This window comes from Pyrgilauda ruficollis, unplaced genomic scaffold (assembly GCF_017590135.1).
Source record: "Pyrgilauda ruficollis isolate IOZ18807 unplaced genomic scaffold, ASM1759013v1 scaffold161, whole genome shotgun sequence".
In the NCBI taxonomy this organism is placed as follows: Eukaryota; Metazoa; Chordata; class Aves; order Passeriformes; family Passeridae; genus Pyrgilauda; species Pyrgilauda ruficollis.
In genome coordinates, this window is record NW_024514876.1 from 546,202 (window position 1) to 566,598 (window position 20,397).

The 20,397-nt window shown below is 63.7% G+C and overlaps 6 protein-coding genes across 10 annotated transcripts in view; 1 reads left to right on the forward strand and 5 right to left on the reverse strand.

Annotated features, from left to right (window-relative positions):
* Positions 1 to 175: 175 nt before the first annotated feature.
* On the forward strand, positions 176 to 2,125 carry LOC121351165 (PSMC3 interacting protein). The gene is made up of 8 exons (XM_041463081.1): positions 176 to 467; positions 548 to 654; positions 720 to 809; positions 881 to 992; positions 1,106 to 1,251; positions 1,374 to 1,427; positions 1,507 to 1,566; positions 1,643 to 2,125. The coding sequence occupies exons 1-8, from the start codon at positions 437 to 439 to the stop codon at positions 1,700 to 1,702; spliced, it is 660 nt and encodes a 219-aa protein (XP_041319015.1). The 5' UTR covers positions 176 to 436; the 3' UTR covers positions 1,703 to 2,125.
* Positions 1,643 to 5,946, reverse strand: MLX (MAX dimerization protein MLX). Of its 4 annotated transcripts, none has more exons than XM_041463074.1 (8): positions 5,670 to 5,923; positions 5,417 to 5,453; positions 5,192 to 5,281; positions 4,651 to 4,757; positions 4,363 to 4,462; positions 4,009 to 4,108; positions 3,599 to 3,800; positions 1,643 to 3,486 (listed from the first exon to the last, which is right to left on the reverse strand). In XM_041463074.1, the coding sequence occupies exons 1-8, from the start codon at positions 5,802 to 5,804 to the stop codon at positions 3,430 to 3,432; spliced, it is 828 nt and encodes a 275-aa protein (XP_041319008.1). In that variant the 5' UTR covers positions 5,805 to 5,923; the 3' UTR covers positions 1,643 to 3,429. The 4 variants fall into 4 exon arrangements, with proteins under 4 accessions (XP_041319008.1, XP_041319009.1, XP_041319010.1 ...); XM_041463075.1 differs by having other exon boundaries at positions 5,760 to 5,864; XM_041463076.1 differs by lacking the exon at positions 5,417 to 5,453 and having other exon boundaries at positions 5,760 to 5,946.
* A 179-nt stretch (positions 5,947 to 6,125) lies between these two features.
* COASY (Coenzyme A synthase) lies at positions 6,126 to 10,079 on the reverse strand. The gene is made up of 9 exons (XM_041463059.1): positions 9,525 to 10,079; positions 8,975 to 9,189; positions 8,713 to 8,844; positions 8,331 to 8,520; positions 7,928 to 7,992; positions 7,067 to 7,151; positions 6,863 to 6,960; positions 6,628 to 6,774; positions 6,126 to 6,378 (listed from the first exon to the last, which is right to left on the reverse strand). The coding sequence occupies exons 1-9, from the start codon at positions 10,042 to 10,044 to the stop codon at positions 6,322 to 6,324; spliced, it is 1,509 nt and encodes a 502-aa protein (XP_041318993.1). The 5' UTR covers positions 10,045 to 10,079; the 3' UTR covers positions 6,126 to 6,321.
* Positions 10,080 to 10,247: 168 nt separating this feature from the next.
* Positions 10,248 to 11,970, reverse strand: HSD17B1 (hydroxysteroid 17-beta dehydrogenase 1). Its single transcript, XM_041463015.1, has 6 exons — positions 11,841 to 11,970; positions 11,537 to 11,698; positions 11,067 to 11,246; positions 10,889 to 10,982; positions 10,608 to 10,791; positions 10,248 to 10,537 (listed from the first exon to the last, which is right to left on the reverse strand). Exons 1-6 carry the CDS (start codon positions 11,968 to 11,970, stop codon positions 10,367 to 10,369), a joined length of 921 nt encoding a protein of 306 aa, XP_041318949.1. The 3' UTR covers positions 10,248 to 10,366.
* A 366-nt stretch (positions 11,971 to 12,336) lies between these two features.
* Positions 12,337 to 17,015, reverse strand: NAGLU (N-acetyl-alpha-glucosaminidase). Its single transcript, XM_041463019.1, has 6 exons — positions 15,626 to 17,015; positions 15,358 to 15,505; positions 15,100 to 15,246; positions 14,831 to 14,916; positions 14,408 to 14,664; positions 12,337 to 14,195 (listed from the first exon to the last, which is right to left on the reverse strand). Exons 1-6 carry the CDS (start codon positions 16,429 to 16,431, stop codon positions 12,979 to 12,981), a joined length of 2,661 nt encoding a protein of 886 aa, XP_041318953.1. The 5' UTR covers positions 16,432 to 17,015; the 3' UTR covers positions 12,337 to 12,978.
* A 467-nt stretch (positions 17,016 to 17,482) lies between these two features.
* The window catches only part of ATP6V0A1 (ATPase H+ transporting V0 subunit a1), a 30,571-nt gene continuing 27,656 nt past the window's right edge, over positions 17,483 to 20,397 (reverse strand). For both annotated transcript variants that reach the window (XM_041463092.1, XM_041463091.1), the window contains exon 21: positions 17,483 to 18,814. In XM_041463092.1, coding sequence (XP_041319026.1) covers positions 18,721 to 18,814 — 94 coding nt within the window. In that variant the 3' untranslated portion in view covers positions 17,483 to 18,720. The remainder of the gene's footprint in view (positions 18,815 to 20,397) is intronic.

The window sequence follows — 20,397 nt, forward strand, 5'->3', positions numbered from 1 at the left end:
CTGGGGCTGGGGGCGGGGGGGCGGCCTCAGCCGGGAAGGGGAGGTCGGTAACGGGTTGGAGCCCCTTCGCTGGCCGAGTCCGATGCGGAGCTGGCGGGGGGGGGGGAGCTGGTGGCTGCCGCCGCGGGCTGTGCGCGGGCCCGTTTCCGCGAGGGCGCGGCGCGGCTGTGGGGGGGGGGGGGGCTGGTGGCTGCCGCGGCGGGAGCGGGAGCGCCGGTCCCGGTCGTTTCGTGCCTGCCCCGGGGCCGCTCCCGCCGCGGGCTGTGCGCGGGCCCGTTTCCGCGAGGGCGGGCCGGTACCGGGCGGCGCACGTTCCCCCCGCCCATCACGGTCTGCCCCGCCCTTGCCGCGATTGGCGGGGAGCGGGCGGCGCGCCGGAAGTGCGTGAACGGCGCCAACCGGGAAGGGAGCGGGGCGGGAGGCCCGGGGCCGCGGGATGAGCAAAGGGCGGGAGGCCGCGGCCGGCGGTGAGTGCGGGAGTGGCGGGGGAGCACCGGGCGGCCTCTGCGGCCCCAGGAGGCCGCGGTGACCGGGGCTGGTCCCGCAGGAGGCGCCACCGCTGTCCTGCTGCGGTACCTGCGGGAGCAGAACCGCCCGTACAGCGCCCAGGATGCCTTCGGGAACCTGCAGCGGGAACACGGGCTGGGCAAGGCGGTGAGCGGGGCCGGGCCGGGCTGGGGCGGGGCGGGCCCGGGCCCGGCTGACGCCGCGTCCCGCAGGCCGTGGTGAAGGCGCTGGAGCAGCTGGCGCAGCAGGGCAGCGTGCGTGAGAAGGTCTACGGGAAGCAGAAGATCTACTTCGCTGACCAGGTGAGCCCCGGCCGCCGCCGCCGCCCGCTGGCCCCGCTTGCCCCGCGGCGCTGACCCGCCGCTCCCCGCAGGAGCAGCTCCCGGCCGCCAGCGATGCGGAGCTCCGCGGGCTGGACGGGGAGATCGCCGCCCGCTCCGGCCAGCTGCAAGCGCTGCAGCAGAGCTGCCGGCACATGGAAACGGGTGAGTGTGCCTGGCCGGGCAGCCCCGAGCCACCCCGGGATCCCCGAGGGCACGGGCAGCCGTGCCCTGGTGCCGGGTCGCAGCCCGGCCTGTGATTGGTGCCACCTTCCTAGAGCTGAAGGACTTGAACAGCTCCATGACAACCCCTGAGATTGCCAGGGAGATCGAGGCCCTGAGGAAGGACTGTGCCAGTTACGCGGAGAAACTGGAGAGGATTAAATCTGCTACCAACCATGTGACTCCAGAGGAAAAAGAGAAGGTGAACAGCTGCTGAGCCCGGGGCCAGTGTGGATCCAGGATCCAGCACTTCCCTTACAGGCATTGCTTGCCCGGGGCTGCTGAGAGCCCCGCGGGGCGGCTCTGACCCGGTGCTGTTGGCAGGTGTGCCGGGAGCAGCAGCTGTACCGCCGGGAGTGGCGCCGGAGGAAGCGGATGGTACGGGCTGTGCTGCGGGTGGGCAGTGATGCCCCGCTGGGACTGCTGCCCACAGCCCTCACGTGCCCTGTCTCGCCAGGCCACCGAGCTGCTGGATGCCATCCTGGAGGGCTACCCCAAGAGCAAGAAGCAATTCTTTGTAAGTACCGAGGCTGGGTCGTGCCCAGAGCTGAGCCAGACCCTGAGCCTGTTCTGATCTGCTCGGTGCCGTGCAGGAGGAGGTTGGGATAGAGACAGATGAGGACCACGGCGTCGTGCTGCCAGCGACCACGTGAGGTGCTGGGGGAGCCTTTGTTCTGGGGAGCTGCTGCAGAGCTGCCTCTGAAACTCGGCTGTTGGGTTGTTCTTTTTCTGGTTTTGCAGGACTGGGATTTGTCCTGTGTATTTGAGTTTGTTTTAAAATGTTTTGCAGTTGGAAGGGTGGTGGGTAGGAGTAATTTGGCACTGGCCCTCTCCTTGCAGTGGAATGTTGTTTTTTCCTGCCCCTAGTGCACCGAGCTGCCTGGCTGGGGTCTGATGAGGCTGAGGGGACACGTGGGGGCACTGGTGCTGTGTCCCTGGTGTTCTGGTAAGGAAAGGCAGCGAGGGATTCTCTGGGCTGCAGAGCTCTGTCTGTGTTCTAGCTGCTTCCTGCTGCATGCCTGAGTGGTCACATGAGAATATGATCCATTAAACACCAGGATTTTGGTTCAGCTGCACATCCCTGTGGTGTTTGTCTCTTCAGAGGGTGTCAGGGCAGGGTTTAGGCCCTGAGGAGTGGGGAGGGCAGGAGCCAGGAGAGAGCAACGTGAGCCACAGGGGCTGGAATGGGCTTCTGGAAACCACCAGCTCTAGGGCACAGCTCCAGGAACTCAGCATCGGAAAAATCATTAAAACATTCAGTAAAATTTATTCAATTACTTTTCACAATAGAAAAATACATCACTTTCACGTGGGAGGTCTGTAAAATTCCACTTCTTCTTCCCAAGCAGGAGGCAGCGCTCCCTCCTCAGTGCTGGAAAAACTGCCTGAAATAAACATTCCCTGGATGTGCCCCTGGAGCAGGAGCACAAACATGGTTATGGAGAAAAAATCCTGCTGCTGGCAGCACCCTGGTCCCATCACTCTGGACAGTGCCCAGCAGAGCTGTGACCCAAACTGGGCATGGGACAGGGTCAAACATGTCCCTGATAGCAGCTGCTTCTACAGCTGGCACAGGCAGCACTGTGGGACCATTCCAAAATTTACAATAATAAAAATCAAATCAAGACTGGTCATGTATGTGTGTGTGTATAAAAGCTCTAAGAAGGAGCAGCAAGTGCACACAGCCATGCCATGCTACAGCTGCAGAACTTTCCTGTGCAATACAGCCACAGTTTCTGAAAAGGAGAGGTGTTCCAGCACTTGCAGGAACTTCCTCTCCTCCTTCCCAGGGACTCACGCATGCAGCACGCTTGGGGTTCATCAGGGCCTTAGCATGTGCTGCCAGGGCCACAGCTCCCAGCTCTTGATGGGCTCATCCTGCTGCCAGCACTGCCAGGCTCCTCCAAAATGCAACAGCTGACTCAAAACAGCTGCTTCAGAGGGGCAGGGCACAGCCCACAGGGTCAGGGAAAAGCAATTCCTACTGCTAGACCAGAAACCCATGGTTTTTAGTATGCATTTGTCACACTTGCCCACCCTGGGGATAGCAGGGCTGTCACAGGCCTGAGAGCACAGAGTGGATCTGCTCTGGGATCAGCTCTGCAAGGAGAGTCAGTGGCACAGGCAACCCCATGGCCTGAGCCAGAGACTCTGCTCCCCACCTTTCCCTCCCCTCCTGCCCAGTCCCTATAAAGATTTGGAGGCACCGAGTGGAGCAGCACTGTTTGCACAGCCACCGTTGGGCTTCAGAAGGAATACAATAAATAATTCAGAGAACCTTAAAAACAGCCACAAGGGAGAGGGCCCAGGGTGGTGCCTGGCACCCTGGCCTCTGGCAGAAGTGCCCCATCCCCACGGGCACAGAAGTGGCACGGGAGGCTCAGTAGAGCTGGCTCTTCACCTTGTGCAGGACCCCGATGACAACGTCCCGCAGCGTCTGTGGCAGAAAGAGGACACGGTCAGTTGGTCTGTGGAGGGACAGCCACCCCTGTGCCACTGTCTCTGCCCCCTCAGCCATGGCACCAGCCCCTCTGCAGCCCTGCATTCACCTGGGGCTTGCAGTGCTCCTCAATCCAGCTGAAGACACACGCTGAGAGCTCCTGAAAACTTGTTACAGAGACTGAGGCATTGAAGGACTGGAACAGGGAGTCCATGATGCCTTGGAAAACATTGAACTTCACCTCGTCAGAGATCTGGTTCTTCCCCTCATTTGGATTGTCCTGATGAGCTTTCACAATCTGCTCATAGTTCCTGAAACAAGCAGGGCACACCAAGGTCAGCAGTGAGGCGTCCACACGTGACTGAGCTGCCACTCCCAGCTCTGAATTCCCACACCAGCTCCTGCTCCTGGTTCCCAGCTCCAGGGCTGTCCCCAGACGGAGAACCACTGCAGAACCCCACAAGGATGGGAGGGAACAACAGGAAGTAGAGGGCACGACCCCAATAGCTCTTCCCTTACACTTTCATGATCTTCAAGGCCATCACATCTTTCCTGAGGGTAGAAACTTCCTCCTCCTGCTTTTTCTTCTCCTTGTGCAAGAACTGGATGTAGTCAATAGCTGAGCACGCAAACACAGAGTGAGGATTTGGGAGCACACATGAGATCCCCACAGCAGGTGCCTGAACCAGGGCACCATCAGCTCCCACTGACCCAGTTCCCTGGGGGAAAGTGAGGGCAGGTGAGCAGCACCCAAGCTCCCCAGAGCCTCATCACACCAGAAGGTTCTGAGGTGCTGAACCTTGCCCTGCACACCTCCAGGGCGGAGCTTTGGGGGTTGATAGCACCTCCTTCCCTCCTGCCCTTGGGACTCACTTTTCTGCAGCACAATGGCCTTGCTCAGCTTCTGTGAGCTGATGGAGAAATCCTGCTGCTCACAGGTGGGGACGATGGCCTGCAAGTCATTGTAGCCTTTCTGCAGGGAAGCAGAGCCACAGGGTGTGGGCTCATCCTGTGGGGCCAGGAGCACACCCAGCTCCCACAGCACAGCCCGGCAGAGCCACGGCACATCCAGCAGCAGAACACAAGTGCTGGGAGAGCAGGGTGCTGCAGCAGGCTGGCAGCAGCACTCCAGCACTGCCTGCTGCCTCTTGCCTCACTCACCTTGATGGCATCTCGGCGCTTCTGCTCGGCCTGGGTGTGCGCCCGGCGGCGCTGGTCCTTGTAGGACTCCTTGGAGGACTCCTGATGGTAGTCACTGTCCTCATCGTCTGTGGGGACAGGCTGTGGCTGAGCGTGGGCACACAGAGGCACCAGGAGGGGCACAAGACAGCTCAAGGGACCACTACAGCTGCAGCCAGGCCCAGCATAGCCCCTGCCCCATTCAACTACAGCAGGCTGGGCAGAAGAAAAGCCTTCCAAGGAGCCCTGACAACATTTCCCTCTCCTCAGGGAGCTGGCAGGAGGCAGGTGCCGGCAGCTCCCTTGAGAAGATGTCAAAACCAGAGTGATTCTCGACTCCAAACCCTGCTGGAAACCACAGAACCCTGATGCTATTCCCACCACCTTCCTCCTCCTCCTTCTCCTCAGGACAGGAATCCTGCCCAGCCACGCTCACCCCCTCGGTGCAGGGCAGACCTGAAGCCCGGCACGTGCCGGATTCCCCAGCGAGCAGAAACACGTTGTCACGGAGAGCAAACCCCACCTGTGTTGGGGACAGAAGAGGCACTGGTGGAGCCGATGCTGTTGGCCCGGGACACTATGCTGCCTTTCCGGGCATTTTCCATGAAGAGCGCTGGAATTAGAGCGTCCCGGGGTCAGTGCCCAACGCGGGGTGTGACCGGGCGCAGGGACATGAGGGGCGTCCCCGGGCAGCCGCTGCCACCCACGAACGGGGGTGGCGGGGGCCGGGCGCCGCCCGGGCACCTACCGGAGTCCAGGCCATTGTCGCCGTAGGCCGCGTCCACCTGCGCGGGGCCGGCGGGCGGAGGAGACACGTCAGCGGGGCTGGGGCGGCGACCGGGCCCGCGCCCCGGAGCCCCCCCGCCCCCAGGAGCTCGGGCGTCCCGAGGAGCACCCGCCACCCCCGAGCTGCGGCTCCGCTGGGGCCTCCACCACCGCCCCTCGCCCCGGCACTGACTCGTGCGCGCTCCCCGCCCCCGTACCCACAGCCCGGCGCTCACCCTGCCCGGCCGCCATGAGCCCTGTCCCGGCGCGCTGCCCTGCGCCCCCGCGGCACCCGGCGGCCCGGCCCGACCCGATCCCGGCCCCACCTTCCCCCACGAGTCCTCGGCGGCGGCGCCCGGCGGCTCCGCCATCTTCCGCCCGCCCGGTCATGTGACCGCGGGGGAGAGCCGGCTGCCCCGCGCCGCCAGGGGGACCCCGCGCGCTAGTGACGTCATAGGCGTGACCCACCGGGAGTCCCACACGGGGCACCGGGAGCCTCACACGGGGCACCGGGAGTCCCACACGGGCACCGGGAGCCTCACACGGGGCACCGGGAGCCCCACACGGGCACCGGGAGTCTCACACGGGCACCGGGAGCCTCACACAGGCACCGGGAGTCCCACACGGGGCACCGGGAGCCCGGGCCCAGAACGGGAGCAGGCACAGGACGGGACCGGCGCACGGACACGCACTGCAGGAGCAGCCTCTTTACTGTCACCCACGGGGGCTCAGCCCTGCAGGGTTCCCCCTCACCGGGGGACCGCAGGACGGACACCCCGGAGCCTCCCCAGAGCTGGACGGGGCCGGTGGTCTCGGTCCCACGCTGCTCCGTCCGCCGGTTCATGGTGGGCAGTGGTGGCTGGACACGGACCGTCACGGGCTGGGCCCTCACGGGCCGGGCTCCGGGCTCAAGCGCTGCTGCAGCAGGTCCCAGGCCTTCTGCACCTGCCACAGAACCGGCCGGCGCCTCAGAGCCCGCGGGAAGGCGAGCGGCGCCTCGGCTCGGGGCAGGAGCGCCACAGCACCGTCCCACGCCTCTTCCCTCCCGGCTGAATCCACATGCCCAGTTCCGCCCGTTGTGGCAGCCTCGATGGTGAACAGCGCAGCCAGGCACGGCCTGAGCACACACGGAGCCCTGCAGCTGCCGTCACAACCAGCCAGAGCGCCGCTGGTGCTGCAGCAGCCCCGGCTCACCTGCTGGCGGGTGATGTCCGGCTCCCAGAGGCTGCAGAGCACCACCTGCGACTGCTCGACCCGCTGCCTGTTGCTCATCTGGCTCTGCAGCCGGCGGCGAGCGGCCTCCTCGGTCAGCCCATCCCTGGCCACAATGCGCCTCACGGCCTGGCGGGGACACAGGGGACACTCAGGTGCTTGGGAGAGGCTGAGGACCAGCCCTGGCAGTAACTGAGGGGCCCAGGGTGTTGCCCACCTCCTCCTCCGGGATGATGGCAGTCCACACCTCATGGACCATGTCCTGCCAGCCGGCCTCCAGCAGCACAGCAGCGTCCAGCACACACACAGCCTTCCCTAGGGAACAAGGGCATTCCTCAGTGCCTGGCCATGGATGGCAGCAGCCTGGGCTCACTCCCACCTTCCTGACGCTTCACTGCCACAGAGCCACCACCCTCATTACCTTGAGCATCAGCCTCCCTGACCCTCTCCTTCACCATCTGGGCTATTTTGGGCCAGACAATATCCGTCAGCCTCTTCAGCTGCTCCTAGAAAGGACACAGCAGGATTTGAGATGCAGTCCCTTGCCCTCAGAACCCCTCTGTAGCCAGCCAGGAGAGCGGGGGTGTAAGCAGTTAAGGGACACCCAGGAAGGAGCCACTGAAAGTGGGGAGGGGGGTCCAGCCCATCACTGAACACCAGGAAGGAAAGTTTTCACACTGGCCAGAGGCTCCCATTCCTGCTGCCAGGGTCAGGGGGCTTTCTCCTATTATTTTCCTTGTCCTGCCATTAGGGCCCTGCTATTAGCAGAGATCTGTCTCTGCTGTGAGAGGTGCTTTGCTCCACAGCACAGCAAGCTCCCCGTGCAGCAGGTCCCACAAAAGACATGTCCATCCAGGGAACCTCTTGATGTGCCTCCACCGTGGCTGGGGAAGCAGCAGAGCAACAGGCTGAGCACCTGTAAAGGCCAGGTGCCACTGAGCCCCCCTGGGCACAAGGGGCACTGACCCCTGGCTGTGTTTGTCAGATCTGTTGCTCTGAGCTGCGTGAAGGAAAAGCATGGTACAGAGGAGATGGGGATGGCAGTGGGGACAGGGGTGGGAACAGGGGGGCAGCAGCAGCTGCAGGACAAGAGCAATGTATCCAGCACAGCTGCTGATTCAGCTGCAGAGATGTGACCTGTCCCACCCTGTCCCCATGCCACTGCCAGAAAACACAACCAGGAAGGTGTCACCATCTCAAAGGGCTGAAAACGCAAAACCCCTGGCACAGGAGAACAGCTCCCACTCACAGCATTAAGTATTTACAATAAACCTGCTTTTACCTGCTTTCCAAACACTTTGGCCCCGAGGACTTTCCTGTTAATCGTTCCATCTTTGTTCAGGATCTCTGCAAGGCAGAAGCACAACAGGTTTGGGAGGGACAACTCCCATCCCTGTGGCAAGCCTGGGTTGGGGAAAGGGCTTTGGCACAGGGCTCTCAACAGCACACACAAACACCTGACCTGGCAGCTCTTCACCTGATTCCTGAAAAGGACAGGGAAGAGCTTTTTCCAGGCAAACAGCAGCCTGGTTCATCGTTCCCCACCAACAGCTCTGACATGGGACACACAACACTTGGGGAGCCCAGAACCCATGGGGAGGGAGTGGGGCACAGGCCAGGGCTCTCTGGGACATTGGGACACCCCTCCCTCCCCTCCTCCTCCCTGCAGCCTCCAGTGACTCTACCTGCCCCAAAGGCTGTCACCACTGGCTCGTAGGCCGGGCCACCAGGGACATAGACGGCATGGCCCAGCTTGTCAGCGTCGATGACGAACGCGCCCAGGCTCCCCAGGAGTTTGGCAATGGAGGTTTTCCCACTCCCGGTTCCCCCAGTCAGCCCAATAATGTACGGGCGCAGCGGCAGAGCTGGGTCTCGCTAAGGGAAAGAGGAAAGCCGTGGCAGCAGATGGAGAATTGGGCTTTGCTGGGGCTGAACCCCAGCCTGGAGGTGGCCACGAAAGGCCCTGCAGAGCAGCAGGCAGCCTCTCCACACTCTTGGACTCCCGAGACTCCCACCCCTCCTCCCGGGCACTCCCACTGCAGCTGTGGCTCTGCAGGCCCCCCTCACCCGTGGGGGCTGCAGCAGCGTCCCCAGCAGTCTCTGCCGGAGGCTGGAGGAGCTGATCTTCTCCTCCTCGTTCTGAGTGTGGTGAGGATCCTTCATCAATTGGATTTCATACAGAGCCAGCTCGGGGAGCCCCTGATGAAGAGAAGGGAGCCCCAGCCATAAGAATGCAGCAGAGGGAAGGGGCAAATCAAGACCAAATTTGCCCCCAGTCATTATCAGGCAGGGCAAGAGGGTGGGCAAGGATCTCCAGTGTGGGATTTACGTTTTCATGTCTCTTCCTGTTCACAGCCACCCCTCCCTGGCGGGTCTCCTCGCTGACCACCAGGCACTGCAGGTCGGGGTCTGTGACCGAGGGGCCGAAGGGGTCGGCCAGAGGCACGATGTCGTAGCACAGTGAGGGCTTCACATCCTCCAAGAACTCGCGCAGCTTCGCCGCCCGCAGCTCGTACGGCTCGATCAGCTCTGGCAGGACCTTGTCTGCCGGGTGCCAGGAGGGCGGAGAAGCACAAGAGTGATGGAAAAGCAAGACCAAGAGATGGGGGAAAAGAGAGACCAAGAGATGGGACTTTGAACGCTGCCTCCCCCTTCCCTTGCCCTCGCTGCACTTGTACACTTTGTACACCCTGCTGGTTGTGGGCAGGACACCGGGTGCCCCCTGGATCCCCACTGACACTCTGCCTGGATGGCACCACCTTGTGTGGGTAACTGCCACGACTTCACTTGTTACTGGGCCCCCAGACAAATGCCCTGTCCCGGGGAGCACCGGGCTCAGCCCCCGTGCCCGCGCAGTGCCACGGCCGCCCCGGACTCACGGCGGAGCAGCTCTCCGTCGGCCACGCCGGCCAGGAGCCGCTGCCGGGCCAGGAGGCAGCAGGCGCTGAGCAGGAGCCGGTGGGCGCCGTGCAGCCGGTCGAAGGTGCCGCCAACAGCCACGTCCAGGAATTCGGGGAGCGTCGCGTCGAGATCCTGCTCGGGGTCCCCCTCGGGGTCCCCCGCGGTGTCCTCGCCCAGCAGCAGCGCGGGCAGGCTCGGCGGGCAGCCGTACAGAGCGGCGGCCAGGCGCTGCAGCCCGAGCTGCACCGGCTCCAGCGGCCCCGGCGCCTCGGCGGCGGCCGCCAGCAGGACGCGGGGCTGCCGTGCCAGGCGGCGGCCGGGACCGNGCGGAGCGGCGGGGCCGGCGGCGGGGCAGCCCAGCCGCAGCCCCGGCTGCAGATGCACGTACAGCGGCCCCGCCACCAGCCCCGCCGCCGCCGCCACCAGCCCAGCCGCCCGCCGGGGCAGCGCGGGCAGCGGCGCCGTCAGCACCAGCAGCCCCGAGGCGAAGGGCGGCATCGCCCCGCCGGAAGCGCCGCCGACCGGAACGGGGCCGGCCGCGCGGCCGGAACAGCACCGCCTCCCGGGCAGCGCCGCACCTCGCGCTCGGCTCCGCCCGCCGCGGGAGGAGACCGGCCAGACCGGCCGCCCCGCAGCCCCGCAGCGCCGAACGAGCCCGGCGGCTCCGCGGGACCGCGGCGTGACGGGGACAGAGCCGGAGCCGGAGCCGTGCGGCTGCAAAGGGCTTTATTGGGGACACGGCGGCACCGAGCACGCGAACGGGCCCGGGCCCGGGCTGGCGGTTGGCGTGGCAGCGGTGCCGGTGTTGGGGTGGCTCCGCTCAGGGCTGCTCCCCGCCGGCCTCGCTGCCGCCGAACACGAAGTCGTGCATGGCGCGGACGTACGCGGAGCCGTCGGGGCTGCTCAGCCGCAGGCGCCACAGCGGGGCGAGGAGCTGGGTGCTGGCGCAGCGAAGGGGTGGGCAGGGGCTGCCGATGGCCTCCAGGAACACCTGGCACCGCAGACGGGTCAGAGCCCTCCCTGGCACGGCCCCACGGCCACCCCGCCCCGCGGTGACTGACCGGCAGGACCTCCTCCACCTCCTGGGCCGTGTCGCGGAAGATGCTCTGACAGTGCCCCAAGTACCGGCGGTACAGCCCCTGTGTCTCGGCGTCCAAGCCCCGCATCTCGCTGCCCTCAGGGTCGGGGCGCTGCAGGTTGGCCAGGAAGCTGGTGTGGACGGGCCCGCACTCCACCAGCGTCAGGCTGCGGGAGGGAGGCATGAGCTGCCACCGTACCCCGCCCTGGCATTCCCCCATCCCGGTGGGCAGGAGCCAGCCCTCGTGGCGTCACCGGCACTCACTGGATGTTGAAGGGGCGCAGGACGATGGCCAGACTCTCGCACAGCCCCTCCACTGCAAACTTGCTGGCACAGTAGACAGCATTGAAGGGCAGCCCTGGGGCAGAGCCACACCCTGAGCACCAAAGCTCTTCCCCGCTCACAGGAAGCTCCGTGTGCCGCAGGGTGCTGGGGGTCCCACCTTGCAGCCCCCCGATGCTGCTGGAGACAATGATCCGCCCGGCCCTGCGGCTCTTCATGGCAGGCAGGAACGCCTGGATGGTGCGGACAGCCCCAAAGAGGTTCACATCGAAGAGAGTTTTCATGGCCTGGTCCGAGCAGGTCTCCAGCGGTCCCATCAGTCCCACCCCTGCATTGCAGACTGCCAGGCACGCTGCAGTCAGCTGGGCACAGGGCAGTCAGCCAGTGTCTGCAGCCCCACACACCACTGAGTGCCAGAAGGCAGAAATGGGGGGGCTTTCCCTGCTCATGAGCCCTTGGCACCCCAAATCCATCTGCTGCACCTCTGCCTTGCTAAACACGTCCCAGCCCTAGGACTGCCTGCACCTCCCATAATTTAGCTTCTCCTCCTGGTGCCCTGAGGAGGGCTGTGACTCCAGAGAGGTCCCCTCAGCCACCCCAGGGACACTGGGGCACCAGGAAGAGCCATACCCAGCACATCCAGCCGCTGTCCCTGCACCCGCTGTGCAGCAGCTGCCAGCGAGCAGGGGTCAGTGACATCGAGCTGCAGGACCTCCAGCGTGTCGGGGCAGCAGCCCCCCAGGCGCTCCAGCAGCCGCTCACCCTTGGCCAGGTCACGCATGGTGGCATAAACTGGGGAGAGAGCGTGGCTGTGGGCAGCAGTGCCACCAAGCTGCACGGCCAGCACCCACCCCAGCCCACCCCCAGGCTCTGTCTCTCCTCGGTGAGACCACCTGGGGCTGCCGGGCCCCCGGGGCAGCGCTGACCCCTTTACCTTGGAAGCGGCGAGCGGTGTCGGCTGCCAGGCGTGCAGCCAGCCCCAGGCCGATGCCTGAGGAGCAGCCCGTGATCAGTACCGTGGTTCTCTCCATGGCTGCCAGTGCTGGCCAACGGGGCCACCCCATTTAAGAGGGCTGGGAAAGGGGTCCCCCCGCCCCACGGCACCGTGTTGTGTCTGCTGCTTTATCTCAAGGCCCCTCCACCCACCTCCCTGCGCATGCCTGGGGCTCCCTGTGCCTTGATCCTCGTGCAGGTGCTGTGATAAAAACTCCATGAGCCAGGACCTCCCTGCTGGAGGAGGCTCTGGGGCACGAGGGCAGCCGCAGCCCCAGGGGTCTGCCCCAGCTGTACTTTGCTGTGCCAGGCATCCCAGCTGCCAGGACACGTCTGGCAGGGTGTTCCTGCTGGGCAGGCTCAGGGCTGAGCTGCTCCTCTGCCCCCATGTTCCACACAATCCTGTGCTAGCAAAAGGAGTTGGACGCACATGGGAGAAAAGTCTGTATTTGCTCCATAGCTGGGCTCTGCCCAAGCCCAGCTGTGGAAAAGGCCTCAAAAACTCCGTCCTGGGGAGCGCAGCTCCAGCAACACTGCAGGCAACAATGCTGCAAAGTCTTTCAAGATACAAAAGGCACCAAATGTGGGCAGACCCATGCAGTGCCATATACCCACAGGGACTGGGGTCCAACACTGCTCTGCCCCCTGCCCACTGCCAACCCCCTGTCTGCTTCTCCCCCATCACTGCCCCTGCTAGCCAGCCAAGGCCCCACAGCAGGGACACATTTGTCCTGTCCCTCTCCAGTGTCCCACCAAGCTTCCAGCTATGAGCACTGGGGCAGCCCAGGTTTCCTGGGAACAGGCTCAGGGCAGCTGGGCAGAGCTGAGCACAACGCATGGTGCTGGATGGGGCACAGCCTCCCCCCACCCATCTGCCAGCCCTTTGTCCATGTGCCAGCCCCTCTGGGGGCACATCCTGCCCATGCAGAGGAAGGGGTGGATCCAGGCTGGCTGAGGGCCACCAGGGCCACTGTGCCCCTCTTCCAGGACACAGCCACCAGGCCAGGAGCCCAGATGGGGGAGGGTGCAGGGGCTCTGTCCACCCTCTGTGGGAGAAGCTCCGGAGGCAGAACCCAAAGTCACGCAGGCCCAGCCAAGCTGCGCCGCAGGGCGCTGGGGTAGTATTTGAGGAACAGCTTCCTGGAGATCTCCATCGTGTCCCCAGCTGGCACAGCTGGGTAGCGCTTCTTGTTGTAGACGAAGCCTCTCTCCACTTGGAAGACAGCCTGGTTGAACTGGTCCTGGTGGAAGGGGCGGCCTGAGTTGAGGCTCTCCACCAGCACAGAGACGAAGAGGCTCCAGCGCACAGCGTAGTAGTCCAGCACCAGCCCCCCCAGCTGCTTGTTGGCATAATCCAGAATGTTCCCGCTGGGCCCCCAGAGCGTCACCTGGTTCCGGGCATTCAGCTCATACTGCTCAGCCTCCCGGTGACTGGTGGCCACGGCACGGGCGCTCTCCAGCCAGCGGCCGAGCAGGAAGAGGCTGTGGCTGGACAGGAGGCTGTCCAGCTCTGGCAGCAGGTCGTACACCAGCACGCCGCCGGCCGTCAGCAGCTCCGGCAGCGCGTGGCTCTGGAAGGCCTGGCGGATGCTCAGGTAGTAGTCGCTGACCAGCTGCTGGGCTGCCTGCCGTGTCACATCCACCAGGTCGTAGAGGAAAGTGGGGCTGGAGCCCAGCTCGGCGCCGGCGCTCAGCAGCAGGCGCCAGGCCTCGTACACGTCGCTGGCGTTGTACCAGAGCTCCGTGTCCATGCGCAGCGAGGGCCGGCGCACCAGGGGGCTGCGGTTGTGGTTGACGCAGATGCCGGTGCAGTTGTACACGCTGCGGAGGAGCAGGCGCCAGGCGCCGGCTGCGGCGGCATTTGGGGCGCCGTAGCGGCGCTCGGCGTAGCGGGTCACCCAGCTGGGCAGGTCGAGGGGCTCCTGCCGCCAGCCCAGCTCGTTCATCAGCTCGTACACCATGTCGTTCTGCTCAATGCCCTCGGGCACCAGCCCCGTGCCCACCATGGTGGAGTTGGGGAAGCGTCGAGCTGCGAAGGGGCCGTGGTTGATGGCCTCCACAGTGCCAAAGAGGCCGTGGTTGCCTCCGAAGTTGTGCAACATGCACCAGATGAAGGGCTGCCCATAGAAGGACTCTGTCCACTGGTAGACGGGCTTGGACTCAGCAAAGAGGTCGAGAACAATCATCCTGCCAAGGGGCACTCCGTGCAGCAGGGCCCGCACCTGTGCTGGCTGCCAGAAGTCAGGCTGGTGCTGGAAGAGCCAGCCCTGCATCAGCCACAGCGCCTTGGGGTCAGCTGGGAACAGAAGAGCACTGAGTGAGATCCTCTCCAGGTAGGGCCCACAGGCGTCTCAGGAGGCCCTGAGGCCACTAACCACCCCTCAAGGGGGTTTTGGGGATCTGGCACCAATGGGTTCTGCGCTTGCATGGGGCCCACAGCCACCTCCCCCAGCCCCTGCTATCCCACCTGGACCCCTGTGGCCAGGCCAGCACCACACACAGACCCACCTCCTGTCATCGACCTGAAAACGGCGTTGCTGACTCTGGACAGGTAGGCAGGGTTGGAGGAGAGGGGGGTCATCTCGTTGAAGGTGTCTGCACTATAGACATGGTCTGTGCCAAACTCCTTGATCAGCTCCTTCAGGAAGAGGGTCCCGATCACCTGGAACATGGGGTCCTCTGGGTCCAGCAGGTAGATGCATGAGTAGGCACAGTCGAAGTGGCTCCAGTGCCCCAGGCGAGTGGCATTCACACGTGGGAAGACCCTGCACCACAGGGCAGAGAGGGGGATCAGGAGCAGAAGAGGACAGGACCACGGTGCCCATGTGGGGACAGGGCAGCCTGCTGGGGAAGCTGCAGAGGAAGGTGCTGCAGGAGATCAACCCCGGGAAGGGCCCAGGGCTGAGCCCCCGGGGCAGGGGCTGCACCTACCGAAGGATCCCCTGCGGCACATGGCCCGCGAAGGCCGGCAGCACCGTGGTCATCCCCAGCGAGCGCATCCGCTCCACGACGCGGTACTGGGAGAGAGGAGAGAAGGAACAGAAGGAGAGAAGCCCCCACGTTCCCACGAGGGCACCCCGGGCGCTGCTGCAGCTCGGGCGGAGCGGGGGGCTCCCCGAGGCTGAGCGAGGGCAGCCTCGGCCAGGAGGGCCAGGGGGTGACAGGGGTTTGCCCCGGGCGGGCTGGGCCGCCCCCGGTACCTGCAGGTAGAGCTGCTTGAAGTGCCAGGCGGGCGGCAGCGGCCCGGCCCAGCGGCGGAGGTTGCCCATCCTGTTCCAGGCCAGGAACGCGGGGCCCGTGAAGTACTTGTCGATCTCCGACTGGTTCAGCCCCAGGCTGCGGTAAACCTGCGTCGGGCGCCGGGGGTCAGCCGGTCCCACGGCTCCCGCCACCGCCATCCTGTCGGTTCCGGTTCCGACACCCTCCCGGCCCCCGCCGCCCCTCGCCCCGCTCCTCACCCGCTGCCAGACCGCCTCCTGCCCCGCGAAAGCCGGTGCCAGGTTGATGCCGCTCAGAGCCATCCAGTCGATCTCCCGCTCCCAGCGCGCCCAGTCCCACCAGGCGAAGGAGTAGCTCTGGGCGCAGACGTTCTGGTAGTACCGGTACCTGCGGGAGCGGCGGAGGCTGCGCCCGGGCCCCCCGCGCCCCCCGGGCCCCCATTACATAACAGCGCCTTGTCCCGCGCTAACGAGGCGTGAGCGGCGCCCGGCCCCGCGTCCCCGTTACCTGCCGGGGGCGGCGGCGCGGATCTCGGCCCGCAGCCGAGGCAGCGGGTCTGGCAGGCGGAGCTGCGCCCCGGACCACGACAGGTGGCAGCCGCAGAAATCTCGCAGGTAGCGATAGAGACCGGCGGCCGCCGCCACGCCGCTGGAGCCCGCTACGGCGACGGCCACGGTGGCGCCGGGAGGTGACCACAGCCGGTAGATGTCAGGCCCGCCAGCCGCCAGCGCCGGGTCCACCGACAGCGACACGGCGGCGGCCCGTGGGCCGAGCAGGCGCCGCGCCAGCGCCCGCACCGCCTCCTCCTGCCGCGCGTCCCCCGCTCGCCCCGCCGTCGCCGCCAGCAGCAGCAGGAACGGCAGCGCCAGCCCCGGTACCGGACCCAGTCCCGGTCCAGGTCCCGGTTCCGGCCCCCGCCGCACCGCCATCGCCGCTGCCTGCCCCTGTGCCGGTCCCGCCTCTCCCGGTACGGTCCCGCCTCTCACGGCCCCGCGGCGCTGGGCGGTGCCGGCGGCGGGGGCCGGGCCTGGTCGGTTACCGGCCGCCGAGCGGAGCGGGGCTGGTTCCGCGGGCGGGTCTGGACCCCTTGGAGCAGGGATGTCCCGGGCAGGCTGGGGACAGGCGCTCCCCGAGCCCCGGGGCCGCTGCGGTCCGTTCCCCGCCCGCTCCGGGTGCCCGAGCAGGGACCGGATTTGCAGCTCCTGCTCGGGGCAGGGGGACCTCTGGGGCTCCGGGGTATTTCCAGTCTCGCGTTTTCCACCCGTGACAGTTCCGCACCACCGGGGCAAGCGGGCCGCGGCGGCCCCGCCCATCCATCAGCCCGGGGCTCCCGGGACTGACCGGACCCGCTCCGCCGGCCGGGGGCGCTGCGAGACCGGGCAGCGCCGGTGCCTCGGGGCCCGGGAGCGTCCCGGCAGCCCGGCGCACCCGCAGCGGCCCCGGCCCTGACCGCCGAGGCAAACCCCGCCGGGGAACGCGCCCGGGGCGGGCTCGGGCTGCCCGGGTCTCTCCCAGCCGCAGGGGGAATTCGTAGACACTTCCAGGACGGAACCCGGCTGCGGGACGGGGAACTCGGAGCTCCCCGAGCACCTCCGGTGCAGCCCACGGGGGTCGGGGTCTCCTGCCAGTACCAGGGCTGCGCCTGTGACCCCAGAGCCATGGAAACGGGCAGAAGTGTTGGGATTGCACGGGAGGATGGTGAAAGGGACAGAGAACATTCCCCCGGCCCGCCAGTACCTGCAGCTGCAGGAAAAGCATCCCCCGGACCGGCGGGAAGCCGGTTCCTTGTCCCAAAGGTGCGGGAGGCTGGGGCCGCAGCTCAGTGCGGCTCCTCGCCCTCCCGGAGAGATCAGGAGATGGGAAACACACGGACAGCATCGCCAAAACCCTGCAGAACCCTCCCTTCCGCTGCTCCCGGACATGTGGAAATGCCCGTCCGGCAGGAAGGGCCTGAGTAAACACGGCACACCGGGGGAACGGGGAAAGCACGAGCAGAGCACAGCCCCGGGCAGAGCGGGGTGCCCCACATGGTACCCACAGCGCCCGGGTTAAACGAGAAAACTTGTTTAACTTTTACGGGGTCTATCAGGGAGGGCAGGAGGCCCCGGGATAAACGGCCCCGGCCCGGGATATCGGCGGGGCTCGACAAGCACAGAGGCATCGCAGCCCCGGGTCACGCCGGCCTCGCTGCACAAACCAGCCCTGCCCAGCCCATGGCTCTGGCCATGGAGGGGACAGGATCCTGGACAGAAATGCCAAGCTCCCAGCTGTCCCCAGCAGCTCTGGGGGCTGTGTTCAGTGTGGGTCAGGGATGAGGGGCTGCCCCTCAGTGAGCAGTGGGGAAGCAGAAAACAAGCCACAGCGTTTGTTGTGGAGTTCATTTAATGTATACAGCGACTGTCAGCAACATGTTTCACCCAGGCAGCAGAACACAGAAGGACTCGTGTCAAAGCTCCACCTGCAGCCACGCTTTGCTTTCACCCTTCAGTCTGCAGACACCTCTGTGGATGCCCACCACACCCTCCTGAAACACAGCCAGTGCCCAGGGCCTGCCCAGCTGCAGCACAAGGGCCCCCGTGCCCCATGCACATTGCAGTGTGCAAGGTACACAGAACCTTCTCACCGAATTTTAAGCAGCCTGGCACCTTGAGGCATTTCCTCCTTGCTTCCAGGTTAATGAGTCTCGTTATTGTTCTAATCTGTTCATACACAAATACCCAGCTGCACTGTGACAATGGAACACGACAGTCACACACAGCACTGACACACCCACTGCTGCTACAGCTACATCGAGTTGAGGAGTGCAAGGAAATACTGACAGCTCGGACAGGAAAGAAAGCAACAGCTAATGCAGGGACACAGCACAGAGACCCCCTGCCATGGAGCTGTTTTGGCAAGACTGAGCTGCTGCTCTCCCTTATAGGGCTCCCCAGAGAGTGCACAGGACAATGTGAGTCACTGGTACATCCACCCGAGCAAAAGCTGCCTCCAGCTATGCCCAGCCCACACAGGCACTATCTGATGTGCCTGGAGGGCCCTTGGTTTCAAACCAGAAAGCCCAAGAAATGTCACTGCCAGTGGCAGTGCCTGCAGTGACCAGTGACAGCCTGCACCAAGGCTCATCCCTCCCCTCCTGCCCCAGGCCAGTCAGGCAGCTGGGTCCCAGAGCAAGAGGACTCCTCAGCACTGCCCCCGGCAGTAAGAGAGAGAACAGCCCTCACTCTTCTGGATCTGAGGTCGGTGGGCCTTTTCCCGTGTGCTGTTTTGTCCCCTCAGCACAGCTGCCATTTCTTTTCTGCCCTGATCAGCTGCCAGGGAATGCACAATACAGGGAGCACACGACTGCACACCAAACAGACACCTCATGCACTTGGTACCTTTGGGAGTAAACTTAAGGAACGAAAAGTTTCTGTGATCCAGTGTTGTGACCCCAGAACGTCAAAGCTTTTGGCTTTGGGATGCCATGGTAACGCTCAAGGGTGCTGCAATAAGTTATTGTCACTACACACACAACTCACACACACGGGGAGGGGTCAGCCACAGCCTTGCTGCTGGGGTCTCACACACACACACAACGTTTAACACTGCTGGAGTGGGGGGCCTCAGTCATCAAACCTCCCCTCACGGATGATATCAAAGGAGAAAGGGAGAAACTTGAACCCAGTGCCAGTGTAGAACTTGTTCTGGAATTCAATCCTGTAAGAGACAGAAGAGTGATTACTCATTAGAAAGGCAGCTCTCAATAGGAACAATTAGAAGTAGGGAGTAGTAATCCTACTCCATTAGAAGAAGGATTACTGACTAAAAAAGCTTTAAGAAGAAAAAGAGGTATAATAACATAATGTGTTTTTTGGCACAACCCCCCAGCTATGTGTGGAGCTGCCCAGAGACTTCAATCCCACCCTCAGGCACAAAAAATGGCAACAGGAGAAGGCTGGCCTTGACCACAGTGTCCAGGAAGCACAGGAGCAGAGACAGCATTTTCTACACCAGCTGCTAAAGTTCCCTTTTTCATCAGCACAAGCCTCAGCCATGTGACAGAGCTCAGAGTCCCCAGCAGGCATTTCTGCTGATTCCCTGCAGCACATTTGCACTGGGACGTGCCCTCCAGCTCCAGCCAAGCGTTAGCTCAGCCCCATTTGCTGCCCCTAATGAACTCGAGTAAAAAAAGAATTATTCTAGAGAACTGCCCAATAGTCAGCGACAGCCAAATAGGGGCAGGGAAAGCTAATCCCCTGATTCCCAGCAAAAACAAGCCCAAGCTTCACAGACACTTTCCACTGCACAATCTGCTGGAAAACAAAGCCCCTGCAGGCAGCAAGTGACAGCAAACTGGGGAACCCTTAACACAGGTCAGGGGAAGGGTTTTATCAGCAGAAAAAGACAAACTGGAATTATTTTTCCCCAAATGGGGAATCATGGCAAACTCCAGCGTTGCTGTATTCAGCTAGCAAAAAGTGATTTCCCCACAGAGCCCAGGAGGGAAATGCTCAGGAAAACCAGCTTTAGCCTGTATCTTCTGCTGCCTCACAGGCCAAGGGATCCCCAGGATGAGCAGGATTTTCCGTGTGGGAGGAAGGGCTCCTTGCCAACACCCTCCAGTTTTTCAGGAACCCTGATAATCTCCATAAGTATCCTGTGACTAAGTGACTGTTCTGTAAGCAAAGGGAAATGAGAGGCAGAGGGTTGAGATATGTGAGTCACCCAAGCTCACTGTGACTGACATGTTAACCCTGATGATTCACAATTCCAGCTGGCCTCAGCATCCAAATCCTCCCTTTGGACATTCCATTACAACTGGAGGCCTGACACAGGGAGAGAGGCTGCTCTAAGGCTAGAAAACTAGCCAGAAAAGTGTATTTAACCAAATAATCAGTGTGGATGGCCAGTGGGGTTTTCTGCAGGTGCCTCCAGAACCCCAGAAGCCAGCAGGAGGCACTGCCAGGCTCACTGCCTGCTACGTGTCCCAGTTTACTGCTGAACCCTCTGTGTGTCTCACATCAGTGCCCAAGTTCTGCAGAGAATTTACAGACACTGGCACTATCAGCAAACAGCCCAGGAGTCCTCTGGCAGCAGCAGTGCTCCAGGAGACCCTCTCTGCAGCTTTTTGCATTGATAATTAGTGTCAGTGTTTGTCAGGCTGTTGTTCTTTCCAGCCCCACAGAGTCAGGGTACTGACACTGGCAAACCAGGCAGCTCCAGTCTGGTGAGTAGGAGGCAAAAGTCCCCTATAAAAAGACAGAAGTGGGAGGCAAAAGTGCAACAGAAACTCACTCAGC